The sequence below is a fragment of the Anopheles marshallii genome, chromosome 2 (assembly GCF_943734725.1).
Source record: "Anopheles marshallii chromosome 2, idAnoMarsDA_429_01, whole genome shotgun sequence".
NCBI lineage: Eukaryota > Metazoa > Arthropoda > Insecta > Diptera > Culicidae > Anopheles > Anopheles marshallii.
The window spans coordinates 32,351,768-32,373,704 of record NC_071326.1 but is presented as its reverse complement, the minus strand read 5'-3'; the positions used below and the strand labels follow the sequence as shown (position 1 = coordinate 32,373,704).

The 21,937-nt window shown below is 45.0% G+C and overlaps 2 protein-coding genes across 2 annotated transcripts; both read left to right on the top strand.

Moving 5' to 3' along the window:
• Positions 1 to 11,714: 11,714 nt before the first annotated feature.
• Positions 11,715 to 13,009, top strand: LOC128706795 (alpha-tocopherol transfer protein-like). Its single transcript, XM_053801736.1, has 7 exons — positions 11,715 to 11,805; positions 11,902 to 12,061; positions 12,140 to 12,221; positions 12,285 to 12,464; positions 12,529 to 12,639; positions 12,706 to 12,839; positions 12,910 to 13,009. Exons 1-7 carry the CDS (start codon positions 11,715 to 11,717, stop codon positions 13,007 to 13,009), a joined length of 858 nt encoding a protein of 285 aa, XP_053657711.1.
• Positions 13,010 to 14,220: 1,211 nt separating this feature from the next.
• Positions 14,221 to 21,855, top strand: LOC128719302 (endoribonuclease Dcr-1). The gene is made up of 9 exons (XM_053812927.1): positions 14,221 to 14,894; positions 14,962 to 16,450; positions 16,512 to 16,820; positions 16,891 to 17,130; positions 17,203 to 18,631; positions 18,823 to 20,195; positions 20,268 to 21,431; positions 21,508 to 21,614; positions 21,681 to 21,855. Exons 1-9 carry the CDS (start codon positions 14,221 to 14,223, stop codon positions 21,853 to 21,855), a joined length of 6,960 nt encoding a protein of 2,319 aa, XP_053668902.1.
• Positions 21,856 to 21,937: the final 82 nt, after the last annotated feature.

The window sequence follows — 21,937 nt, the reverse complement described above, 5'->3', positions numbered from 1 at the left end:
GTTTTTCGGTTCTTCCATACCGGACACACACCGGAGCAGGAGTTTCGGGGTCGGTTAAGTGTGGTCCGTCGTGGTCCAAACCGAACGGAACCGGGCTGGAGTGGTAGCATAATTTATGGTTTCTTCCCATCGTTGGCATGGCCGTGTGCACTGCACAGGACACTAGGTTGGGCATTGTGTCGGCCTCCCGGTGGACTGGCAGACAACCGGTAGCGTGCAAAGGAGCAGACACCAAAAAGAGTTCGCGATGTACGCGCTGCAGGTGTGGGAAAAATGTTTTTTTTGTTTTGTTTTAAAGCAAAATATCGTCGTGCTTCTGTGCACAGGGCACAGCACTGCACTCGGAAAACCGACACTGAAGTATGCCGGTAAGTAGGGGTTTCCGGGATGAGATTTTTTATTTCTTTGGTTTCCTATGCCTCGCCAATTGTGCATTACCTTTTGATGGAAATTTATTCCGTTTGTTTTACATTTCCACGCACATCACACTATAGGAGTGGAGGTCGTCAAAAGAAGGACAAAATCGGTTATAGTTGTATGTTAAGAGTTAGATCGAGAAAGATTTTGGCTTTTAAACAAAAAAAAAACACAAAAAGCAATCCTCCATTTTGCAAAGCGAATTTACGCATCATTAAACAGCTTGCTTTTCTTTTCATGGCATTTCCATGTGCTTTCGTCATACGTTAAAGTTACCTCGAGGCGCTTACCTGTTATCTGGAGGCGCCCAGTACTTGAAGAAATTGGACCTAATTTCGTAATTTTAAATATGAAAAGCTGATATTCATTTTTAGAAACCAGAAAAAAGATGTTCAAATTTTCAATCTTGAAATCAAGTGTCTTTCTAAACCAATTTATAGGTATTGCCTTTGTAAAATATTGCGAAACTACTCTACTTAAAACATCTGTCGCGACAAACGAAGCTGTGACTTTACAGAACTTATACAGATCCAGACACACCTCTGGTACATGGGCTGGTTATCCAAAGCTCACGAAAGCATCTAGGTCACGTACGAGAGGAAGATTCTCAGAAGGATGTTTGGTTACGATGACGAGTTCCACGAGCTGTATGGTGAACTCACTGTCGTACAGCGTATTAAACTGGCCAGGTTCCGGTGGGCTGGTCATGTCATGCGAATAACACCGGACAACACAGCCCATACAGTTCTTTTAGGTTGTCCACATGGACAGAGATGGAGTGATGACGTTGATGCACCCATCAGAAAGGCCGTAATAATTGATTGGCAGGCGACGGTGCTCGGCCGTGAGTGGTTCACAGTACTCCTGCAGCAGGGCAAGACCAAGAGGCGGTTGTATCACATAACAAGTAATAAGTAAAATACTGCGCAATTTATATATTGAATGTTGTAAAAACGACTCAATCAAAAAGACCAAAACAATCTTCTGCTCATTACCAGAACGAAGAAGGAAAAAAAAATCTTAGAAGACGGTCTGAGTGAAAATATATCTTTAATCGTCGTGACGGTCGAGTTTATAGCTTGGACTCACAAATATTAACACAAATGACAAAAGATAGTGAAAATATTTAATGAGTTTGGGCACTATTCTCAATAAACTAACCCTAAAAATATTCATTTTGACCATAGTTTGTTCCTCCTCGCCCCGTGGTGCATCAAACTTATTGTGTTTTGTGATGTTACGTTCGTATTGTTCTCCTTGTCAAGGTGAAAAAGTTCTTTTGTCCCTTCAGCAAATTCTGTGGCATTCAGATAAAGTTCTTTGGTTCAAAAGTAAATGTTATAAAATCTATTACTTTTAATAGTTAACAGAAAAATTCCGTTTTGAAATAAAGATGAAAATGTTGTCACATCCACTACAAAATGGACTATTATCAATATAGAGATTATCTAAACTAAAAGGAGAGATTAGCCAAAAGTTGAAAAAATAATTTATTTTATTTAAAGTACTTTGCACGGAATAATCCATGTTAATAACAACACTGCAAAGAAAAAAAAACAACTGTGACACATCAATGGGGAAAAGAAACCTCTCAATGCAACAGTAAAATCGCCCTTTCATTTAGAGAACAAGAACGATGGTGTGGCCGTTCGAATCACTCACCAACGACGAAGAAATCGGCTCCGTTGGATACTCTATGCAGTGCTCGGTGCCAAATGGAAGAGCATAAAATGGAATAAACTACTGACCACCGACCACCAACAGATGTGTGCTACTTCATTTGCCGACTGGCTCGTTTCAGTTCGAGCAAATCCAGCTGTTCCCAACGCTGCTTTGTTCGGTGCTGCAACACTTGATGCTGTGCGCTTTTAGCTTAGGAGTTTAGCACCAAACAAATTTCGCCATTACCGGGAGAACTCGAAGTACGCTTCCGCCCGGGTACGGCGATGGCAAAATGAGCTCGAAAGTAAACTTCACCAGTGGAGCGCATTTGAAACGATGCAATTTTCTTTGGCAGCGGCACCTATCCCACTGTGGTGCGTTTGGGAGGAAACCAACTTAACGATCTAGTTTGTTTGTTTTTATTGCATATCGTACGTTATGTGTGTGTGTGTGTGTGTGTCAATCCTCGCCGCCCCGTAACTTATCCTTACTACGTAAATGTTTCCACTTCAACAGCCATATCGTTCATGGACGTCTATTATCGACTGTGTACATTAAATTAGTACTCGATAGCAGGCAACATTTTGTCAACCCTTTAAAGACACCCACGTTTCGAACCTCTAATGCCAGCACCGATGGGATCACCGATAGCATAACGATTGTTTCGTTGCTCGAGGTCTCGTCAGCAGCTTTACCCCAACTGTCCTAATTAAGTTTATCATGCATAACCGAATAAATGTGCATAATCAATGGTTCGGCATTGTGGTTTGATTACGGTGCTGTGACTGATTTCGATCGATATCGCTTTCGCACGGTACCGGAACAATGCTCACACTTGTGCCGTGCTGCACCGCACCTTCCCCTAACGCCGACGCAGCTTAAAGATCGCAAGTTCGATTGGTTGCCACCAGAAGTACACGGTGGTGCAATAAATTGTGCGATTGTGGAGAAATTTAGAGCAATCGATAAACTCCATCAATCATGGTTAGGTAAATGGTTTCGGTATGGGTATGGGCAAACACGGTGCGGATTGCTTCCCTACCATCGACAAATATGAATTCTGCGGCGTTTCCGGCATTTGCACGCTGGTTTTAGCGGATCAAGCCGGGCCGAATCATCTTGAGATAATCGGGCCGCTTACCTTCCGAGCGTGTAACGCTTTCGTCGGTAGCTTTGTTCTTTACAGCACGGTGCATTCGAGCAACATCAATCATTTGCGCTCGGTGTAGCCGATAAGCATCGCGGGATACAATTATTCCGAACCGATAAAGCACAGGAATGTACGGGAATTACTTTAGATGGGCGTCTCACCCACTATGTTGCACGTTGTTACCAACCGATGTTGATCGATAGACTGACACTATAAAGTCAGGTATCATTAGTGTACTCAACCGAACATACAGTTTAACTTAAAAATATAACTTTACTATTACCTTATAACATTAAACAAACAAAAAATGTTACTATTTTCATATTCCGGTAAAAATGCAAGATAATAAATTTGTTCTTCGTAGTAATGTGCTTATTGAGTAAGAAAGAATGAGTGTGTTAAAGTTAACTACTGAGTGAGTCAATTTGATTCTCCATATCTCCACAATGTTTAAATTCGTTTGCGATTCAACAGATTGAAAATTAAATAACAAATGAGTTAAGTAACTCATAAATAAGTTATTTATCCGACAAGTTACAATTATTTGCCACAACAACCAACTCATTCACAGCGTCTTAGATTTTTAGGGGCAAAGGGACAACAAAAATATAAATAAGAAAAATTGAAAAAATTGCTTTTAATTGAAATTCTCGTTTTTTAATTTCTTTTTATTTTGCCATTATTTATTTTTCTAAAAGTAAATTTAATGCAATAGTAATTTTTAATAATTTGATTTTTAAAATTTGTCCGCAATTTTAATACATTCTACACTGTGTGCTACAATGATAGAGACCGTCGAGCATACCACTGTGACATTCTGCTGAGCACGGTAGCGTAACTAGCGATAAGCTGGACATATGATTATTTTGAAAAATTTGTACTTTATGATTTTCATGAACAGTTAACATATTAAATTGTAGAAAATCTAATTTTTTTAATGTCATCATTAATGTAATCATTAATGAGTCCAAAAGTTTTTTTTTTTTTTTTCGTTAGAACGGCCTGGCCGTATCGACTTATTTTACCACGTAGCCGGATAGTCAGTCCTTGCTACGGGGGATTGGCCCGGATGGGATTTTGGTCCGGTCCGTTCGTGTGAAGACCGGCTCCGCTACCATCACGCCACCGGGCCGCCTAGTCCAAAAGTTTAATATTACAAGAAATTTTAAGCTATAAACATAATTAAATACAATGGACGCTACCAGATTGAGTGCTACCAATACGTTAAAAAAGATTATTTTACAACCGTAAATAAACATCAGTTTATAATTTACATAGTTATAGTATATTTAACAAGAAAAAATATGAAAAATATTAAAAATTTTACCCCATAATTTTCCTTATAATGTACAGTTTATAAACTTGAGAAATATTCGGCGCAAAAGTTGCATATTTCTATAAAATGTTTGTTACTTAACTATCATTTAGCTATCACCATCAAAGAAATGAATGTTTGAAAACACTTAATGTTTGGAACTTTTACTAAAAAGAATATTTTTAAAATGGCATAAAAATGTTTTTATAAGTACCCTGCCAATAATGTAACCAATTTAATACATATCATTTGTTAAATGATGTTGGTCTTATAATATTAGAGCGTACACTGCAAAATGCAACGGAACGATGACACAAATGCTACACAATGCACGCGTGTTGTCGATAAAATGCGCTTCCTTCACCTTGGCATACGCGAATAGACCCGCAAAGGGCAATCGATTGTCTAGGCACCTTCCCCACACGCAAGAGCAAGCTTGGAAAGGAAGCTTACTCAATTGTTTTGCCAGATCGATCATTCCAAACGCTCTCCGATCGGCCTTTGCTGGCTGTTGCAGTTACAGGATGCAGTTACGCATCATGTCGGTCTGTAAAGCCATAAGATATTGTGTCGCCGCCAGAGATACTCGCGCTACTGGAGGTGTTTTAATTGCTGTTTGAAACCACAGTTTGAAAGAAATGTGGGTCAAACTTTCCCAATCACACAACCGATCGATATCGTACGCGAATAAATAATTTACAATGGCGGGAAAGTGATTTTATCTGCGTTTGATTTAATTCTTCCTTCATGTATGACATAATCGTTATTATGCAAAACAAAAACAAAACCTATCCTAATAACGAATAAATAAACTCATTTCCTATAGCAAAAAATATTAAATTAAGAGTGAGCAGAAGGTTCATTACATCCAATGAATGTTTCTTAATTTTGTCTAAAATTAACAAGTTTGTTATCTTGTTACTGGTATTTAAATTATGTGATATTAAAGTTGAAGAAAAATGTTATGTTTAATTGTTTGTTTAATTAAATAATTTAACTAGCAATTATCCGACCAACCAAACCAAAGCTTCTTTCAAACAGATAATTGACCTTATTAAACAAACATGACAAATAAAAATCGAAATAAGCCGGAAACGATCATGCTTATTCAAATGATCTGCATCTCTTAGTCGATAAAGCTCGGAAACGCTACCATATACCGGTTTGTCTTACGAGGTGGAATTAGTTGACTGATCATTGAATTCAAATTCACTGCCGTTCGAACCGTTTCTCTGAAGTGGGGTGAGAACGTGACACATTAAACGATTCACTGCTTCTGATTGGCGGTTTAATTCCTTCCAATAGATACGTACACACCGCCGTCCTACCTCACTGTTCAAGTTCACCGGCAATGTACAATGACACGGCCAAAAGGTGAACGTGCCCGGGGATTTTAGTTGAACAGATCCGTTAGAATCCATTCATCCTCAAGCACGATTAGCTACTTCTCACGTGTTTTTAGAGTGTTTTGGACGCTCTTGGCTGTGTGAAATTGCTTCCAGAGGTACTGTACGTATGTCCTCTCCTGTCCTCCCTTCGCACGATTTGTGCGAATGCGTGTAAAGATCATGGCTCACAAATCAATTAAAACCCTCCCGTTAACGTCATCACGAGAGCATCGAGCACCCTTGATTGTAGCCACCGAAGGACAGGTCCGTTGGGATGGAAAGCTTCTGAAGAAAGCTTAACACTCGCGGTGAAGTACAACCACTCCAACCACAATGCTCCACTGGAAGATGTTTATAACCCGCCGCAAAGTGTCGCTTGGAGCAGGTTCATGTGCGTGGCTGGTGCTGTTCAGACCAGCACACCAGCAAGCTTGAAGGTCGCGTTTCGGCTGCTTGCTGAGATACTTTCGAATAATGTTTATCTTTTTACCACTAAGCTGAAACGTATTGCATAATATAAACACATCAAAAGCGGCTCAGACATACACTAGCGGTGGTCGACATGTTTATCTAACACCGGACAGCCACCCCCAACGATACGCCCCCAGCAGCAGTGTTTGTGAGTACACCCTTTAACCTTACCGTCCACCAGGGAACTACCGGCCGCAACACTGTTGTTATGGTGACCTTCCGTCGCCAAAGCAACCAATCGTAGCAACTTCGTGGCCGTGAGCACAATGCTCGTTAATGCATTTTTTATGCAATCTCCCAGGTAAAAGCTTTGCTCTTATCACAGATACCTAGCAGGGAAGAAGCAAAAGCGAGAGAGAAAGAGAGAGAGATTAAGTGTGATATGGAGAGCAAAAGTTATAACGCTTAGCGGCAGCGCGAAATGCTCCCAACCGTAACGGGCGATCGGTGATCTCGTTGGCATCAAGCGAGAAACCTGTGTCGCCGGAATTCTGGTGTCTCACAACCCGTTCAGACGCGATCGGGCACAGACACGTTTCTACCGTGGTGTTTCGTTCGCGTGTTCACGTGTTTGTTTTAGTTCGTTCGCTGTGTTTTGTGTGGATCAACTGGTTTTTTTCTGTTCCTTACTGTTGTTGTGTCTTGTATTTCCTATTAAAGTGCAGTGTAAGTAAAGCATTATAACATTAGGACTGGTATATGCACAATAGTGTGCTGATATACACAGAAAAATCGAACAGAGTTGAACCTTTCCTACGCATTCTGTGTAAATTGTCCTTCAGTAAGTGGGTGGCATAATCCCACTACGGTCAACCGGAAGTGCATATATAATTGTAGCAAGTGATACCACTCGAATAAGACCTCGAACGCTGACGGAACGCCTGCTCCTTCTTGCCCTCCCCCCGATCAGCATGCCTAAAGTGCATAAGGAAACGGAGGCCAACAGTCCCTTGCGAGTTGTTTTTCATATTGAACGATGTAATGCATAAGCCGGAAGTGTCCAAGCGCTGCATATAACCTGTTTTTTTTTAATCGTTACCCTTTCGATACGAAACATGTTGTGCGCTACGGCGTCCATATTTCTTCCCTTTCGCCGGACACGCTTCTTTCTCGGGGGAGGGGATGAATTGCAGATTCGTTGCATTCACCGCATCCCGAGCTGCATCCAGGCATGATGGAGCGAATGAAACTGCTTTGCTTTTCCTTTTCCAACACAATGCACACCACCGGTGGCTACGACCATCGCTTCCCATTTTATGGACGATGGAAGTTTGCTCGGCCACAAAACACGATACACATGGAGGAAAACAAAACACGCTAAAACACAAAAACCTTAAAACAAGCGAGTTTTTGGATAGATTTCTCTTAAGCCGACCGGGTTTACCACTCTCGCGACGGGCGGTGAAGCTGACCGGACGGCTCGGTGCAAACATTCATAAGCGACGAACCCTTTTCCCGGCCGTTCCCGGTGCCGTGTGCCTGGCCTTTGCTTTTTAATGCCTTTGACTAGTCTCTACCACCAAAGGGAGGTACATTTGTGTGCGTGTGTGTGTCTGTATATTATAACACTGCAAATATGTGGGAAAATAGAGAAAAATGGAAACAAAAGCGACGGTGACTTGGATGGTTTCGTGCAATAGGAAAGAAAGTGGGCGACGAACCTCCACTTGATTACACCGCGGTTGGCCGCGTTTTAGCAACACTCTTTGAGCCGTAAATGTTTGGACCATGGTTTTGTATTATTTTTTTTCTGTTTGTACACAAAACGAGAGCGACGTGTGAAATAGCACGAAATCAGAGCAGGTGATAATGAGACGGTTCTACAAATGATTGCTGCACACAACGGTGGCACAAATGGTGGTACCAAAGCAGATGACACCCTGCCACGACCGGTAACGATACATTTCAAGCTCTCTTTCAAAAGAAAGACATCCTACCGTCCAATAAAGATATATTTCAACATGGCCAGTTTAGCTTTCTTCATAACCGCGCCCCGCTGCACCGCCCGGATGCATTACCTAACCGTGTCATATATATATATATATCCACAGCACGCCAGCACGAGTGTAGGTGTCGAAAGGGGGAAAAACACACACCCAAAAGGCAGATAAAAATTCCGCGATGCTTACTAAAAACGTTATAACATTTCTTGACGCGCAATCGTTAATGATGGCCGGCGACTGCAAAACGCCCGTCCCGTGCGAACGATCGTTTCATTAGCCGCACGATGCTAACACAAAAAAAAAAACGTCTTTATGTCGTGTTAGCAGTCATTTGCAACCTGGCCCCACATTAAAACATAAGCCCATTAACTATGCATCCCTCAGCACGTTCGCTTTGCTTTTTCGCTTGTTATTTTTAATTGCTAAACGGTGGCGCTCGGAGCAATGGGTGAGATTTGTGGGATGTTGCAACGACCTCAGTCACCTTTTGGGGGAAATTAATTTCTAGCGATTATTTTATATTTATTTTTGGCACTGGGCAACAATTCACTCAGCAGCGTGTGCATTAATCAAGGGGGTGTCAAACCATGATGGATTCGACTGCCAAACAGCTAATCTGTTATGGAGATCGCAGCAAAAGCAAAGCCGACCAACGGCAAAACGGATCCGAAGGCTGCGGCTAAGTTACTGTGATTAAATTTTCCAACGACATACCCCTGTTCGGTTGACCTCCAAGGTCGAGGTGACACTACAGTTCGCCTCTCGTTAGTTCCACACCACAGTGGGGCCACCGCTAAACCTTTCCCAGTTCGACGACGGAGCTGTCGTAATCAACCGAACGGTCAATCGGGCCCGATCGAACCGATCGGATTTTGTACGCGATCGGTTCGATTAGCCCGTCGACGGGAAATATTGTGCCACCGAACTATTTTCGAGTTTACTATAGTTTTTGTGTGCATTCTTTTTCTTGCGTCTTTCCCCGCTACCAGCGCTCGATAACGAACGATCGTACCGTGACGAACGTTCGAAATGGTGCAATGCCGTTTACACAATTTATCATTTTCTTGGTTCCGATTAGTGCTTTTTTATGTGAGCGTGTATGTGTGTGTGTGTGTGTTTGAATGTTGCGTGCCGTGATTGAGATTGGATTTTGGATGGTTTTTTTTTTTCTACCAATAAAACTACAAGCCACACACATGGGACCAGGGGAACACATTACGACGCTACACGCAAAATAACATGGCGTGGGTGATCTTATAATCGTTTTCGCCATTTTATGGCGAGAGATGACATGGAATGTTGGATAAATAAGTGTGTTAAAAAAAACAAAACAAACCCCTCATCCCGTGCCAGACGGTCCGACCGGCTACTCTAAAGCCAATAGACGCAATCAGTTTGCACCCGAAAATGACTATTTAAACGGTTCTGCAGGTCACCGTCATCACGATCATCGCGTCATGTCAACATAGCGTGCCGAATGCCCTGCTGAAGAATGCTGCAAGCATCTTCTGTGTGTGTGTGTATGTGTTTTTTTTTTTCATTTTGCCTCCCTTGCCAAACCACCAAACCCCATTTTGTCACCGCAGCCGACTCTGCAGAGTGATTGACAATGGGCAGGTATTCGATACGCACACAGCAAGAAAAAGGCCACCAAGTTACTAAACGGTGCCGAAGGTTACAGATGATATTAATTTTGTCTAACCCCTCGTCATTTTGGCGCTTGGGAAGATTACGTTATGTTGCTTCCACCAAGGGGCCTCGTTGGGGTTACGACGGTTGGTTCCCATCCGTACAAAAATGGTGGAAAAGATCGTTTAACTGTGAAAACCCCATTTTAAAGGTGGAAGACTGTTGAGTAAGTTATAATTGGAAGCAAAATTTAATCATCCCACTGTTCGGTGTGTACTGCAAAGTGCGCGCATTCAACAACGGCAAAAGAATGAGATCGTTTCAACGCAAATATTAGCTTGTTAATGTTTACCAAACACTAAGAATCTTCCACGTTTCGATCTTTCGCGTCCACCTGCACCCCTGTTTATACCGCTTTGGCAGGGCAGGAGAACACAGTAAAAAAAACCGGCCCCGGAGCAACTACGACGCTGTTTGATGTTTGTGTTTCAAAGCTTTGGGACAAATTTTCAAACTCGATAAGCAAGTTCGAAATTAAGCATTCGTGTGCGAAGTTTTAACGTTCGGTGTGCTAAGCCCTCCCCCTAGAACCTCGCAGTTCGTAGCGGTCAAATGGAACGACACCAACACAATGGGCAGTGAAGAAGCGATATCCACAACAACAAAAAAACAAAGAATTTGCATCCGATCGAACGCACGCAAAACAAGTCCACCCGGATCGTTAACCTTGGCCGCGCGGAATGATTTATCTGACGGTGAGAAGCGTCGATTTCACTGGCACGAATGGCGAATGGTAGCGAAGTGTGGTTATGGGGGGTTTTTTGGTATTCTCTTCTCAAGCTCATTTTCAAGCGTATTTCTTTGTTTTGATAATGCCCAAAATTGTGGTTTGTTGTGGTCCTCATAGCAGCAGCGGAGGGTTGTTTTTTTGTAATTTTAACCTTGAATAAAATTCCTTTTTTGCTATTGCTATGGAATAATTTGCTTTTGGTTTATGTCACTGGAAATTCTGAGTACACAAGTCTGATCATAAAAATTGTAGATAATTATATCTAAGACTTAAGCGAGCATGCCCGGAATAAGGCAATAGACAAGAAGGAAATGCCTTGAGGAATTTGTGGTCTCAGAAGTCATTATAGGACTGATAATACGGCTAAGAGCTGTTATAACTACATTAAATATAAATATATCTAAGTCATATCTTATCCTTGCTTAATTAAACCGGGACGGCCCGGTGGCGTATTGATAGTGGCGCCGGTCTTCACACGACAGGATCCGGTCCAAAATCCCATCCGTACCAATCCCCCCGTAGCAAGGTTTTGACTATCCGGTTACGTGGTAAAAATAAGTCTTCTTTATCGGCACAACAATCTCAAGAGGCCTGCCATTTTTGGCTTTCTGCTACTTTATTTACCCGTAACTTGCTTTATTTACGGATGGGATTTTGGTCCGGTCCGTTCATGTGAAGATCGGCATCGCTACCATCATACCTTTTTTTAATTCTAATTAATTTTCAATTCTAATTTAATACTCTATCCCTTTTTTAATTCCACCTGAGAAGTTAAAGAAGTAAAGAAGTTAAAGTAAGAAAGTTAAATGAGATGAAGAACACAGTATTCTACTAACTATCTGCGCACAATATTACGACTTTATTGCAATTGTTACATCTTCTCAATCATTAAAACCTTTTTAACACAACACACTTTTCCTCGCCAATTTTAGAAAGCCCAATTTGAAGAATGGGCATCGAGCAGCAGTTTAATCTAGAAGAGGGAGCGGAACGGTTGAAGGACTGGATTGCCACCCAACCTCATCTGCCACAGAATATACGTAAGTTACAATTACCGCACGGCGTTAACAGGTTACTTATCAGTGGCTTATTATGGAGATGTCTGCCATTTTATTTTTTTGTCAAACACCTTCTAGATCCAACACTGCTGCAAAGATACATTCACTCGACCCGCGGTGATCTGGAGTATGCGAAGAAAATATTCGTGCTCGGGTACACGATCCGGCAGAACAATCCGGCCATTTTCGATAACCGTGATCCACTCAGCACCAACGTGATGAGCATTTTACGTTCAATGTACGGTATTTGGTCCGATGATAATAGCGGTCAGATGCTTAACTTGTATTACTTATGAATTTTGCTATTCTTTCGCAGCGATATGGTACCCTTGCCGTCGGTGGAAGGATGTGAAGACAAGTTTATTTACTATCGTTTGGTGGATTGTGATCCCGATAAGGTACGCTTGCACCGACACCGAGCCGGATCTCTTCCTTTCTAAAGCTTCATACTGTCGTTTTAGTTCGATTTCAACGATGTCATTAAGACGTTTTTCATCATTGCCGATCTTCGCATGATCCAACCGGACGTCCCAATGAACGATGGGGGAGACGTGCCTATTTTTGACATGAACGGATTCACGCTTCGCCACATGACCAAGGTCGTACTGTCGACATTGCGCGTCTACATGCGCTACACTCAGGTAACTAGCAATGGTGAAATTAAGGCAGAAGGCTTATTATTGTGCCAACGTCTCTCTAACGCAGGAAGCACACCCCGTGCGTCTGAAGGCCATTCATGTCATCAACTGTACACCCTTTCTGGATCGGGTCATGTGTTTGGTGAAACCGTTCATGAAGAAGCGTGTGGCCGATATGGTACGATGAAGAGCTCCTGTTGAAGGGTATTCTTTTACTTAACTTTATTTCTCTATTCGCTTTCAGCTGCACTTTCATCTGCCCAACTCTGAAACAATCTATGCCCATCTTCCAAAAGCAGCCCTGCCGGACGAGTACGGTGGCAAACAGTCGATCATAAAGCACAAGGAAGACTGGTTCAACAGGATTAAACTACAGCGGTGTGTGTGGTGCACTGGAAAGACTGTTGTGAGAAGATGTTTTAATGTTTATGTTTCTTCCGCTCCGTAGTGATTACATTACCGACGGCAGCCGGTGGAAGATTGACGAATCTCGGCGAAATAATGGCAACGATCTCTGCGGCACGCTGCGAAAGTTGGAAATTGATTAGCCGGCCGTTGGCAAATGTCGCACACTGCGATGGAGAAATGTGTTAACATGTGTACATTATTGTATTGTTATGCTAGAACCTCGTTTGAAATAGGGGTTGTATTATCAAGGGGCAATTGTAAGGGGGCGTTATGAAATAAAATTGCGATTTTTTTGTCTAATATTTGTTCTTAAATCATGGTGTCATGATCACATTATGACAGCTTAGGGCTGTTGGTAAGTCACTGAAATCCAAAAATTTCGATTTTGTCATTGAATTCTACATGTTTTTTTCATCTGTTTAAATTGATTATCTACGGAAAAAGTATTCGTATTGAACACAACGGAAGGTGAACAATGTGCTAAAAGCATCGAATGGAGAGGACAAAACATTCAACCTGATAAGTGTAAAATTTTACATATTTAATAGCAAATCATAAAAAAATATTTTATAAGTTTTGTCTATTTTATTTCCATATCTTCGTATTTGACCATGTTTGGAAGTATATTAAGTATGTGTGTGTGTAAATAATATTTCAACAAAAATATATTTATTGATTGAAGCATCAAATCTAATTTAATTAGTGTCCTTTTTTCAATTTCATCGCTCTATGCATTTGCAATACCGCTCAAAAAAAGCTTGGCTGCGTTAGGCTGTAAAGATTTAAAAAAGTAAAGAAAAAAAAAAGTTTGTAAAGAAAGATTTTGCACTGCACACAAACACATTGATATTCCATGAGCGCGGCGTGCATACACACAACGCAAAGTGCCCCGGCTTTGGCAAAGTGCGAAAAAAGCGAGACAAGACCATGCTTGACGAACGAAAAATCATAGATGGCTTGTGTGGAAACGTAAAAGTATCAGCCCACGTGGGCTGAAAGTGGCTGAGACGCGGAGAAGTTCGCGAAAGCTTACCTGCGAGGTATCTACTGGCTGTCATTTTACATGACCTATCGACATCCAACTGTGCCCGGCATCGAGCAGCAAATCACAACAAAGCAGTAGGAAAAAAAACGGACGCTGCTTGCATGCTCCGTTGCAAGTGTTGTGAATTTAGAAAATGTTTACTTTTGCAAGTGTGCCGAATATTTGCATCATTCGGCTTCAAGTCGCATATTATGCGCGTGTGTAACTGAACGCCGAAACATCATTAACATTCCCCTGAAGCACAGAATAGCGCAATAAGTGTAGTTTAATTCAATTCCCGGATTTTAACCACACAGCCCCGTCACGATGTCTTTGTTTCACTGGACGGATGGTAACATCCACACAACGGCCCTTACGCCCCGTGATTATCAAACCGAGCTGTTGGCTATGGCTCGGGAGGAAAATCTGATCGTGTGTTTGGCTCACAATACCGCCAAAGAGTTTCTTTCGGTGAAGCTTATCCAATCGATGCGCTCCGAATGGTGGGACCAACCGGGAGCGGCACGGAAAGCTGTTTACCTGACACCACGTGTCGATCGCTCGTTACTATCGTCGATGGTATCGAATCTAACCGACTTGAAAGTGGCCAATATAGGCACGGAGGAATTCGGTGACGATTCGCTCGAGCTCGACTCGATGGGACAATCGGTAGTGTCGACGGATCTAGCATTGGCAGATGTGCTGTTCTTCGGAAGCGATTCTACGCTGCTGGAGTACATCGATCAAGGAGCGGTTCGGATTGAAAACATAAGCTTACTGATTGTGGAAGAATGCCATAAAAGCTATGGTCATAAGGAGCTGTGGGAGATCTGTTCCCGGCTCGGCTGTCAAGCAAATCAAAAGACAAGAATTCTTGGTCTGGCCGGTCCTTTGCACGGAGCAGGTTGTACACCGGAACGATTATGCTGGGAACTGCATTCGCTCGAGCGGTGCCTTCGAGCTCGTATCGAAACGGCAAGCGACATTACCAGCGTACTTCGGTGAGGATTTGTTAGTTTACCGGTTGTTACTTATGTGTGTAATAAATTGTTCCATAAATACTTCCAGATTCAGCACAAAGCCCACCGAACTTATTCTGGAATGTGTTCCAGCACAGCCATCAACACTCAGTGATAATCTGCGGAAGTTAATACAAGGCCACATCATGTTCCTGCAGGACCATCGGTACGATCCATTAGCACTGTACGACTTGGACAGTAACGAGAGTGCTAGCGATAAGGCGGGTGCTAATGGGAAATTGGATTGTGACGAGGAGGAAGACGAACTGCGCCGTGAGCTACGTTCCATTCCCGATCCAACGGTACAACCCATAAGCTACCTCAACCAATATCTCGATCTGTTGCGCGAATTTGGTCCCTGGGGCGCGGATCGCGGTGCGCTAGAGCTGCTAACGACGATTGAGAAGGAAAAGATTCGAACACCATACGAGCGGCACTTTCTACTGCTCCAAGAAGTATCGACCGCGCTGGTAATGACGCGGGCCATAGTTGCACACGTGTTTGCTCGTTACGGGACAGAGCTTGAGCGCATTAAACGTTTCTCAACACCAAAAGTTTGCCGTCTGCTCGAGGTACTGGCATGGTTCGGGGAGCAACGGAACCGGCCCAAGGAGCGTTGCCAGCAGGGCACTCTTCACCACCACCAGCATCAGTCAAAAATTCTGTACTGTTTCTGCCGTAACGTCGAGTGTAATGATTTGGAGAAGCGTTACCACTCGTTCGAAGCACAAATAGCGCACGTAGACGAACGCATTAAGCGGCTGGAAAATTTGCTCGGTGCCACACGCAAGCAAGCCGAACGGTTGTGCCAGAAGCACAAAGGCACCGAAATGTTCTCCACCGACGGTGTACAATCGCCACGCCACGGTACCGACGGACGCGGGAACAATTTTCGTAGAAAACGTTTTCCCGGCGGTGGAATCGGTGGTGGCCATTCGCATCACAAATCGAACGATGCGACGGATGCGCTGTGTGGTTTGATTTTTTGCAATAACCGATCGATGGCGCGCATACTTTATGTGCTGCTGTACGAAATATCTCGTTCGCAGCGGGAATTTGACTTCATAAGCCCACAGTACACGGTCGATAAGGTGGCGAATCCACAAACGGATGCTCAGCAGGCCGCGCTGGAGCATCGCAAGCAGGAGGAAGTGTTGAAACGCTTCCGGATGCACGAGTGCAACCTGTTGATAGGGACGTCCGTGCTAGAGGAAGGTATTGAACTGCCAAAGTGCAATCTGGTCATACGATGGAACAGTCCCTCGAACTATCGATCGTACGCTCAGTGTAAGGGCCGTGCGAAAGCACCGGGCGCTTATCATATTTTGTTCGTTACGCCGGAACAATCGACCGTTTCGGATGAACCGAAGGAAGAAACGGAACCGAGCGACGAAGAGCCACTGGATGGAGTGTTTACGGTTCAAGATTCGCCCACGGACGAATGTACGGCACAAAGGGAAGAACCGGATCAGGAGCTCATTAAACAATCTACCGATGCGATGATTGAACGGGTGGCAATTTATCGAGAAGTTGAAAAGGTTTGTCATACGAAGGATGCCTTATCATTGGTATGTTTTTAATGTTGTCTTTACCTCACAGCTGCTGCTTGCCAAATGTCGTAACGGCGAACCCGTCGAATGGGAACTGAAACATGCCGAGTGCTTTAATCACTGTCTCGAAGTTTATCGTCCAGGTAGCGTTAGTCAATCGAATGTCGGACCGATCGCTTCGCTGTGGTTAGGCAATGCTGTCCAAACACTGAACAAATACTGTGCCAAGCTGCCAAGCGATACGTTCACCAAGCTCACACCGATCTGGCGCTGTGCTACAACGGTGCGAAAAGGACGAACGCTGTACCAGTACACTATCCGTTTGCCAATAAACTCCCCATGGAAGGAAGACATATTGGTAAGAAGCTTGTCAGCAACAGTTTCGGTACAGTTTAGGAAAAATAACATTCTGTTTTTCCACACGCAAGGGTTTACCGATGCCCACGGAAACGTTGGCGCGACGGTTGGCTGCGTATACGACTTGCCGGATGTTGCACGCTGCCGGAGAGCTAGATCATTCGTTTCAACCGTACGGCAAGGAAGCGTTCCGTGCATTCGAATCCGATTGGGAAAACTTTGAGCTCGAAGAATCGGACGCAAAGATACTGTCGGAAAATAGTGACCCACGTCCGGGGACAACGAAACGACGGCAATACTACTATAAAAGGGTATTTTAATCCGGAACTCAGACACTCGCAAGCAGAGCAATAATGGCCTTTTTTACACTTTTTTTTTTACAGATTGCCTCAGTATTTAACGACTGTCGACCGGACGTTGATACGGTGGCCTATCTATACCACATACGCATGGAGCTGATCTGTCCGATTCCGGAGGAGCAAAATACGCGGGGCCGTAAGATATATGCACCGGAAGAATCACCGCAAGGGTTCGGCATTTTAACAACGAAACTCATACCAAAGATAAGTTCCTTTCCGATATTTACCCGTTCCGGTGAGGTGAAAGTATCGCTCGATCTCTGCCCGCAGCGTGTCCGACTCACCGCGCAACAGCTGGAAATGGTGAACTGTTTCGTAAAGTACACCTTCACCAAGGTGTTACGCTTGCAGAAAAGTCTCATGCTGTACGATTCCAATGCGGTGGAGAATTGTTTCTTCATCGTGCCGACCATAAAGCGACTGGCTGTGTCGAACGGTACCGGCCCATCCGGCAACGGTCCATCCTGCCAACCGGACGTTGTAACGGTGGATTGGGAGTTTGTGGAGAAGATTGCAACGAACATTCATCGGAGTGGACCAACGTTTATACCGGACGATGCGCGCCAAGGATACGTGTTCGATGTGGGTAAATTTCGCGACGCAGTTGTAATGCCCTGGTACCGCAACCGGGACCAACCGCAGTACTTCTATGTGGCGGAAATCTGTAACCATCTGTCGCCGAAAAGCGCTTTCCCTGGTTCAAACTATGCCACGTTCGAGGAATATTACCACCGCAAGTACAGCATTCACATACAAAATCTACGCCAACCGTTGCTGGACGTTGATCATACGAGTGCCAGACTTAACTTCCTCACACCGCGGTACGTGAACCGTAAGGGTGTGGCGCTTCCGACCAGCTCGGAAGAAACAAAGCGAGCCAAGCGGGAAAACTTGGAGCAGAAACAAATTCTTGTTCCCGAGCTGTGTACGATACATCCGTTTCCTGCTTCACTGTGGCGGGCGGCCGTCTGTCTACCGTGCGTACTGTATCGCATCAATGCGCTGCTGTTGGCGGATGAGATACGGCGTCAGGTTGCGCGAGACCTACGTTTGGGATGGGAAAATGTCGATGAGCTACGGGAGGGTCACTTTCAGTGGCCAATGCTAAGCTTTGGCTGGAATCTGGCGGATGTGTTGCGCAAAACAAAGGAACAGAAAACATCGCAGGCTGTGGTAACAGAAAACGATCCACTAGAAGGGTGTGCCATCATTGAACAAAAGAAAGTGGCAAATGAAGAAGAGGCGCTGGTAGAGATCGATGAGGAAGATGGTTTGAAAAAGGAAAAAGGTGCGATTGGTGATGGTGACGGTGATGATGATACCAGTGCAGATAAGGACAAGGAAGAACAGAAGACTGATGCTGACGGATCGTTGCTTGAAATTGGTACATGGTCCAATGAAATGGCGGCCGGTGTAGCGACCGGTGATGACAACGATGATATGGAAAATGGAGGTAAATGTTTCCCAGCACGGAAGAGAACGGCAAACGTTTCTTCTTTTCTTTCTTTTACCGGCACAACAACCTCAAGAGGTCCAGGCCTACTATTTCTAGGGTTCTTTGACTTTATTTACCCGTTGCTGGATCCTGCCTGCGGACGGCAAACATTTAGTTTCTATTAATGTTTTCTTCCTAATTTCCGACAGTCAGAAGAGGCCCTTCTTCGCCGTCATTCCTTCGGTACGAGTCCGATTGCAGTAGCAACAGTAGCGCAAATTACTACTCCTCCGACGACTATTACGAAGAGGAAGATCACTACCTGTTCGACGTCGTGGACGGACCGGCAAATGCTTTACCAGCCATCGAAGGTCCCGAAGGGGCCACAAACGCATCGAACGACTCAAACAGCAGGGCGTGCAAGAAGCTAGCCACAAATCAGCAGGAAACATCGATGAATCTGGATGGACGGTTGAAGATTGAGTTCAAGACTGAAAACGATGCCGAAGCGATCGATTCCGAGTGCGATCTGCAGCGGCGACGCACACAGCAAAGCATCATACAACGGTTGCGCCAAAATGATATGCTGTACCAGAGCTCAAAGAATGCAGTGGATGGATTCTGTTACTCGCCGAACGATCAGCTATGTGCCGAGGAACGCCAAGCAGCGGAGCAAAGCTTTGAGCAGCAGAAAAACCACACGAAGAATAACATCCGACAGCAGGGGACGCTTGTGCGCTGGAACGAGCGGCTTTCCGTGCACCACTGGCGTTCGAAGCTGGAGGATGAAGAACTGGCAACACTTAGCGCACTGATGAACGATCTGGGTGGGCTACCGTTCCAGGAGTTCGTACCGTACGTCGAGGCGGAAGAACTGTTCGAGCTGTTGGTACGAAACGGCAGCAATGGAGAACGATGGCTCCGGTTGGACGATCTGTACGGTTTGAATGAACCGTTCTTTCCCGAGCGTTACACGGTGCTCCGTGGTGGATCGCAGTTTGATAACTTTCTGGACGAAAACCACGATCGTTCGGATCCGTCACTAGCGAAGGTGATCGAACTCACCATTAGCAACCCTTTTCCGGCTATTGCTGCTGGACAGACGGCGTGCAACTACAAACCGAAACATTCCATGCGCAGCGGAGCGACGCAAAATAATGGTGCAGACTGCACCTCCGCGCTTAGTCCGGCCCGGATGGATAACGATGGCGAAAGCTTCAGTTTCGACTATCAACCGGACTTGAATCAACATCCCGGACCAAGCCCGGCCATCATTTTGCAAGCACTTACCATGTCAAACGCCAACGATGGTATCAATCTGGAACGGCTGGAAACGATAGGTGATTCTTTTCTAAAGTATGCCATAACGACCTATCTCTACTGCCGGTATGACAATGTGCACGAGGGCAAGCTGAGCCATCTGCGATCGAAACAGGTGTCGAATCTGAACCTTTACCGATTGGGGCGAAGGAAACGGTTAGGCGATTGTATGATCGCGGCCAAATTTGAACCCCACGACAACTGGTTACCTCCATGCTACTACGTGCCGAAAAATCTCGAACAAAAGCTGATGGATGCTAAGGTAAGTTGCGCGTGTGTTTATAAAAGCGGCCACCGACAGCTTAACGAATAGTTTGTGTGTTTTTTTTTGTAGATTCCTGCCTGCCATTGGAATTTGGCCGACCTGCCCGATATCAAGCGTCTGTCGTGTGACGAAATATGTGACATAATCCAGGAACGATCGCGTGCCAAACGAAAGAAGGACCTCAACGGCGACAGGGACAGTGATGAAGAGGACGACGAAGACGATACAACCAACGGAGAAGACAATGATGATGATGAGATGGACTACAACGTCTGCTTCATTCCGTACAATCTGGTAACGCAGCACAGCATACCGGACAAATCGGTGGCGGACTGTGTCGAGGCACTGATCGGTGCGTACCTGATCGAGTGTGGCCCGCGCGGGGCTTTACTCTTTATGGCATGGCTCGGTATACGAGTGCTTCCGATCCGGGAACCACCGGAGAAGCAGCGCGATCTATCAAACACACCGTCGGTGGTTTCCCGGTATGGAGAAATCGAACGGGACGCGCTGCAATCGACTGGCACTGCCACGATTGCGGAGTACGGGCACTGGGTCGCACCACCTTCGCCCATGGTCCGGGCCAACATAACGTTCGGTGGCATCGATACTGGGGCCGTTGCGACGGCTCGCGAGCTGACAAGACTGTTGCAAGGGTTCGACGTGTTCGAGGAAGTGCTCGGCTATCAGTTCCAGGACCGATCCTACCTGCTGCAAGCCATGACACATGCATCCTACAGCCCAAACCGTCTGACGGACTGTTACCAACGGTTAGAATTTCTTGGCGATGCCATCCTGGACTACCTCATCACGCGCCATCTGTACGAGGATCGAAGGCAGCACTCACCGGGCGCCCTTACCGATTTGCGGTCGGCGCTCGTAAATAATACGATATTTGCATCGCTTGCCGTACGCCACGGGTTCCACAAGTACTTCCTGCATCTGTCGCCCGGTTTGCAGGAGGTAATCGATCGTTTCGTGCGCATCCAGCAAGAGAATGGTCACCGTATTACGGAGGAGGAATACTACCTGCAGGACGACGACGAGGATCTGGGAGAGATCGGGATGGCAGTGCCGATTGGTGGTGTGGAAGGGAGCGGTGGTATTGCCGATGGCAGAGGCATCGGGGAAGCGGAAGACGTGGAGGTACCAAAAGCGTTGGGCGATGTGTTCGAATCAATTGCCGGTGCCATATTCTTAGATTCCGATATGTCGCTCGATACCGTGTGGAAGGTATGGACAGGTGGAAAGCGCATCGACACTGGACGAACGTAAAAGAAAATCCCCTTTCTCTCCTATTCCCCACCAGGTTTACCGCAAAATGATGGGCCCAGAAATAGAGAAATTTAGCAGTTCGGTACCGAAATCACCTATACGGGAGCTGCTGGAAATGGAACCGGAAACGGCCAAATTTGGGTATGAAGTTTTGTGCTGTTCCTTCTTCGTTGTTCATCTGGTCTATAGCTTGGTTTTATTTTCCAGCAAACCGGAGAAACTGGCGGATGGTCGACGGGTCCGGGTAACGGTGGAAGTGTTCGGGAAAGGTAAATTCCGTGGTATCGGAAGGAACTACCGTATCGCCAAATGTACGGCAGCGAAGTGTGCCCTTCGGCAACTGAAAAAGCTCAGCAATGCCAACCATCACAAACGACGCTAGAGAGAGGCGCTATAGAACAATTCTTTAGTATATGTTGTGCAATTTTACGACTCGAATATGTGTATTATAATAAATGTGCCTG

Excerpts from the sequence above, each read along its gene's own strand:
- LOC128706795 (XM_053801736.1), top strand. The coding sequence starts at position 11,715 with ATGGGCATCGAGCAGCAGTTTAATCTAGAAGAGGGAGCGGAACGGTTG. Across the intron at positions 11,806-11,901 it reads TCATCTGCCACAGAATATAC|ATCCAACACTGCTGCAAAGA; the intron begins GTAAGTTACAAT and ends AACACCTTCTAG. Across the intron at positions 12,222-12,284 it reads TGGATTGTGATCCCGATAAG|TTCGATTTCAACGATGTCAT; the intron begins GTACGCTTGCAC and ends CTGTCGTTTTAG.
- LOC128719302 (XM_053812927.1), top strand. The coding sequence starts at position 14,221 with ATGTCTTTGTTTCACTGGACGGATGGTAACATCCACACAACGGCCCTT. Across the intron at positions 16,821-16,890 it reads CATGGAAGGAAGACATATTG|GGTTTACCGATGCCCACGGA; the intron begins GTAAGAAGCTTG and ends TCCACACGCAAG. Across the intron at positions 20,196-20,267 it reads AAAAGCTGATGGATGCTAAG|ATTCCTGCCTGCCATTGGAA; the intron begins GTAAGTTGCGCG and ends TTTTTTTTGTAG.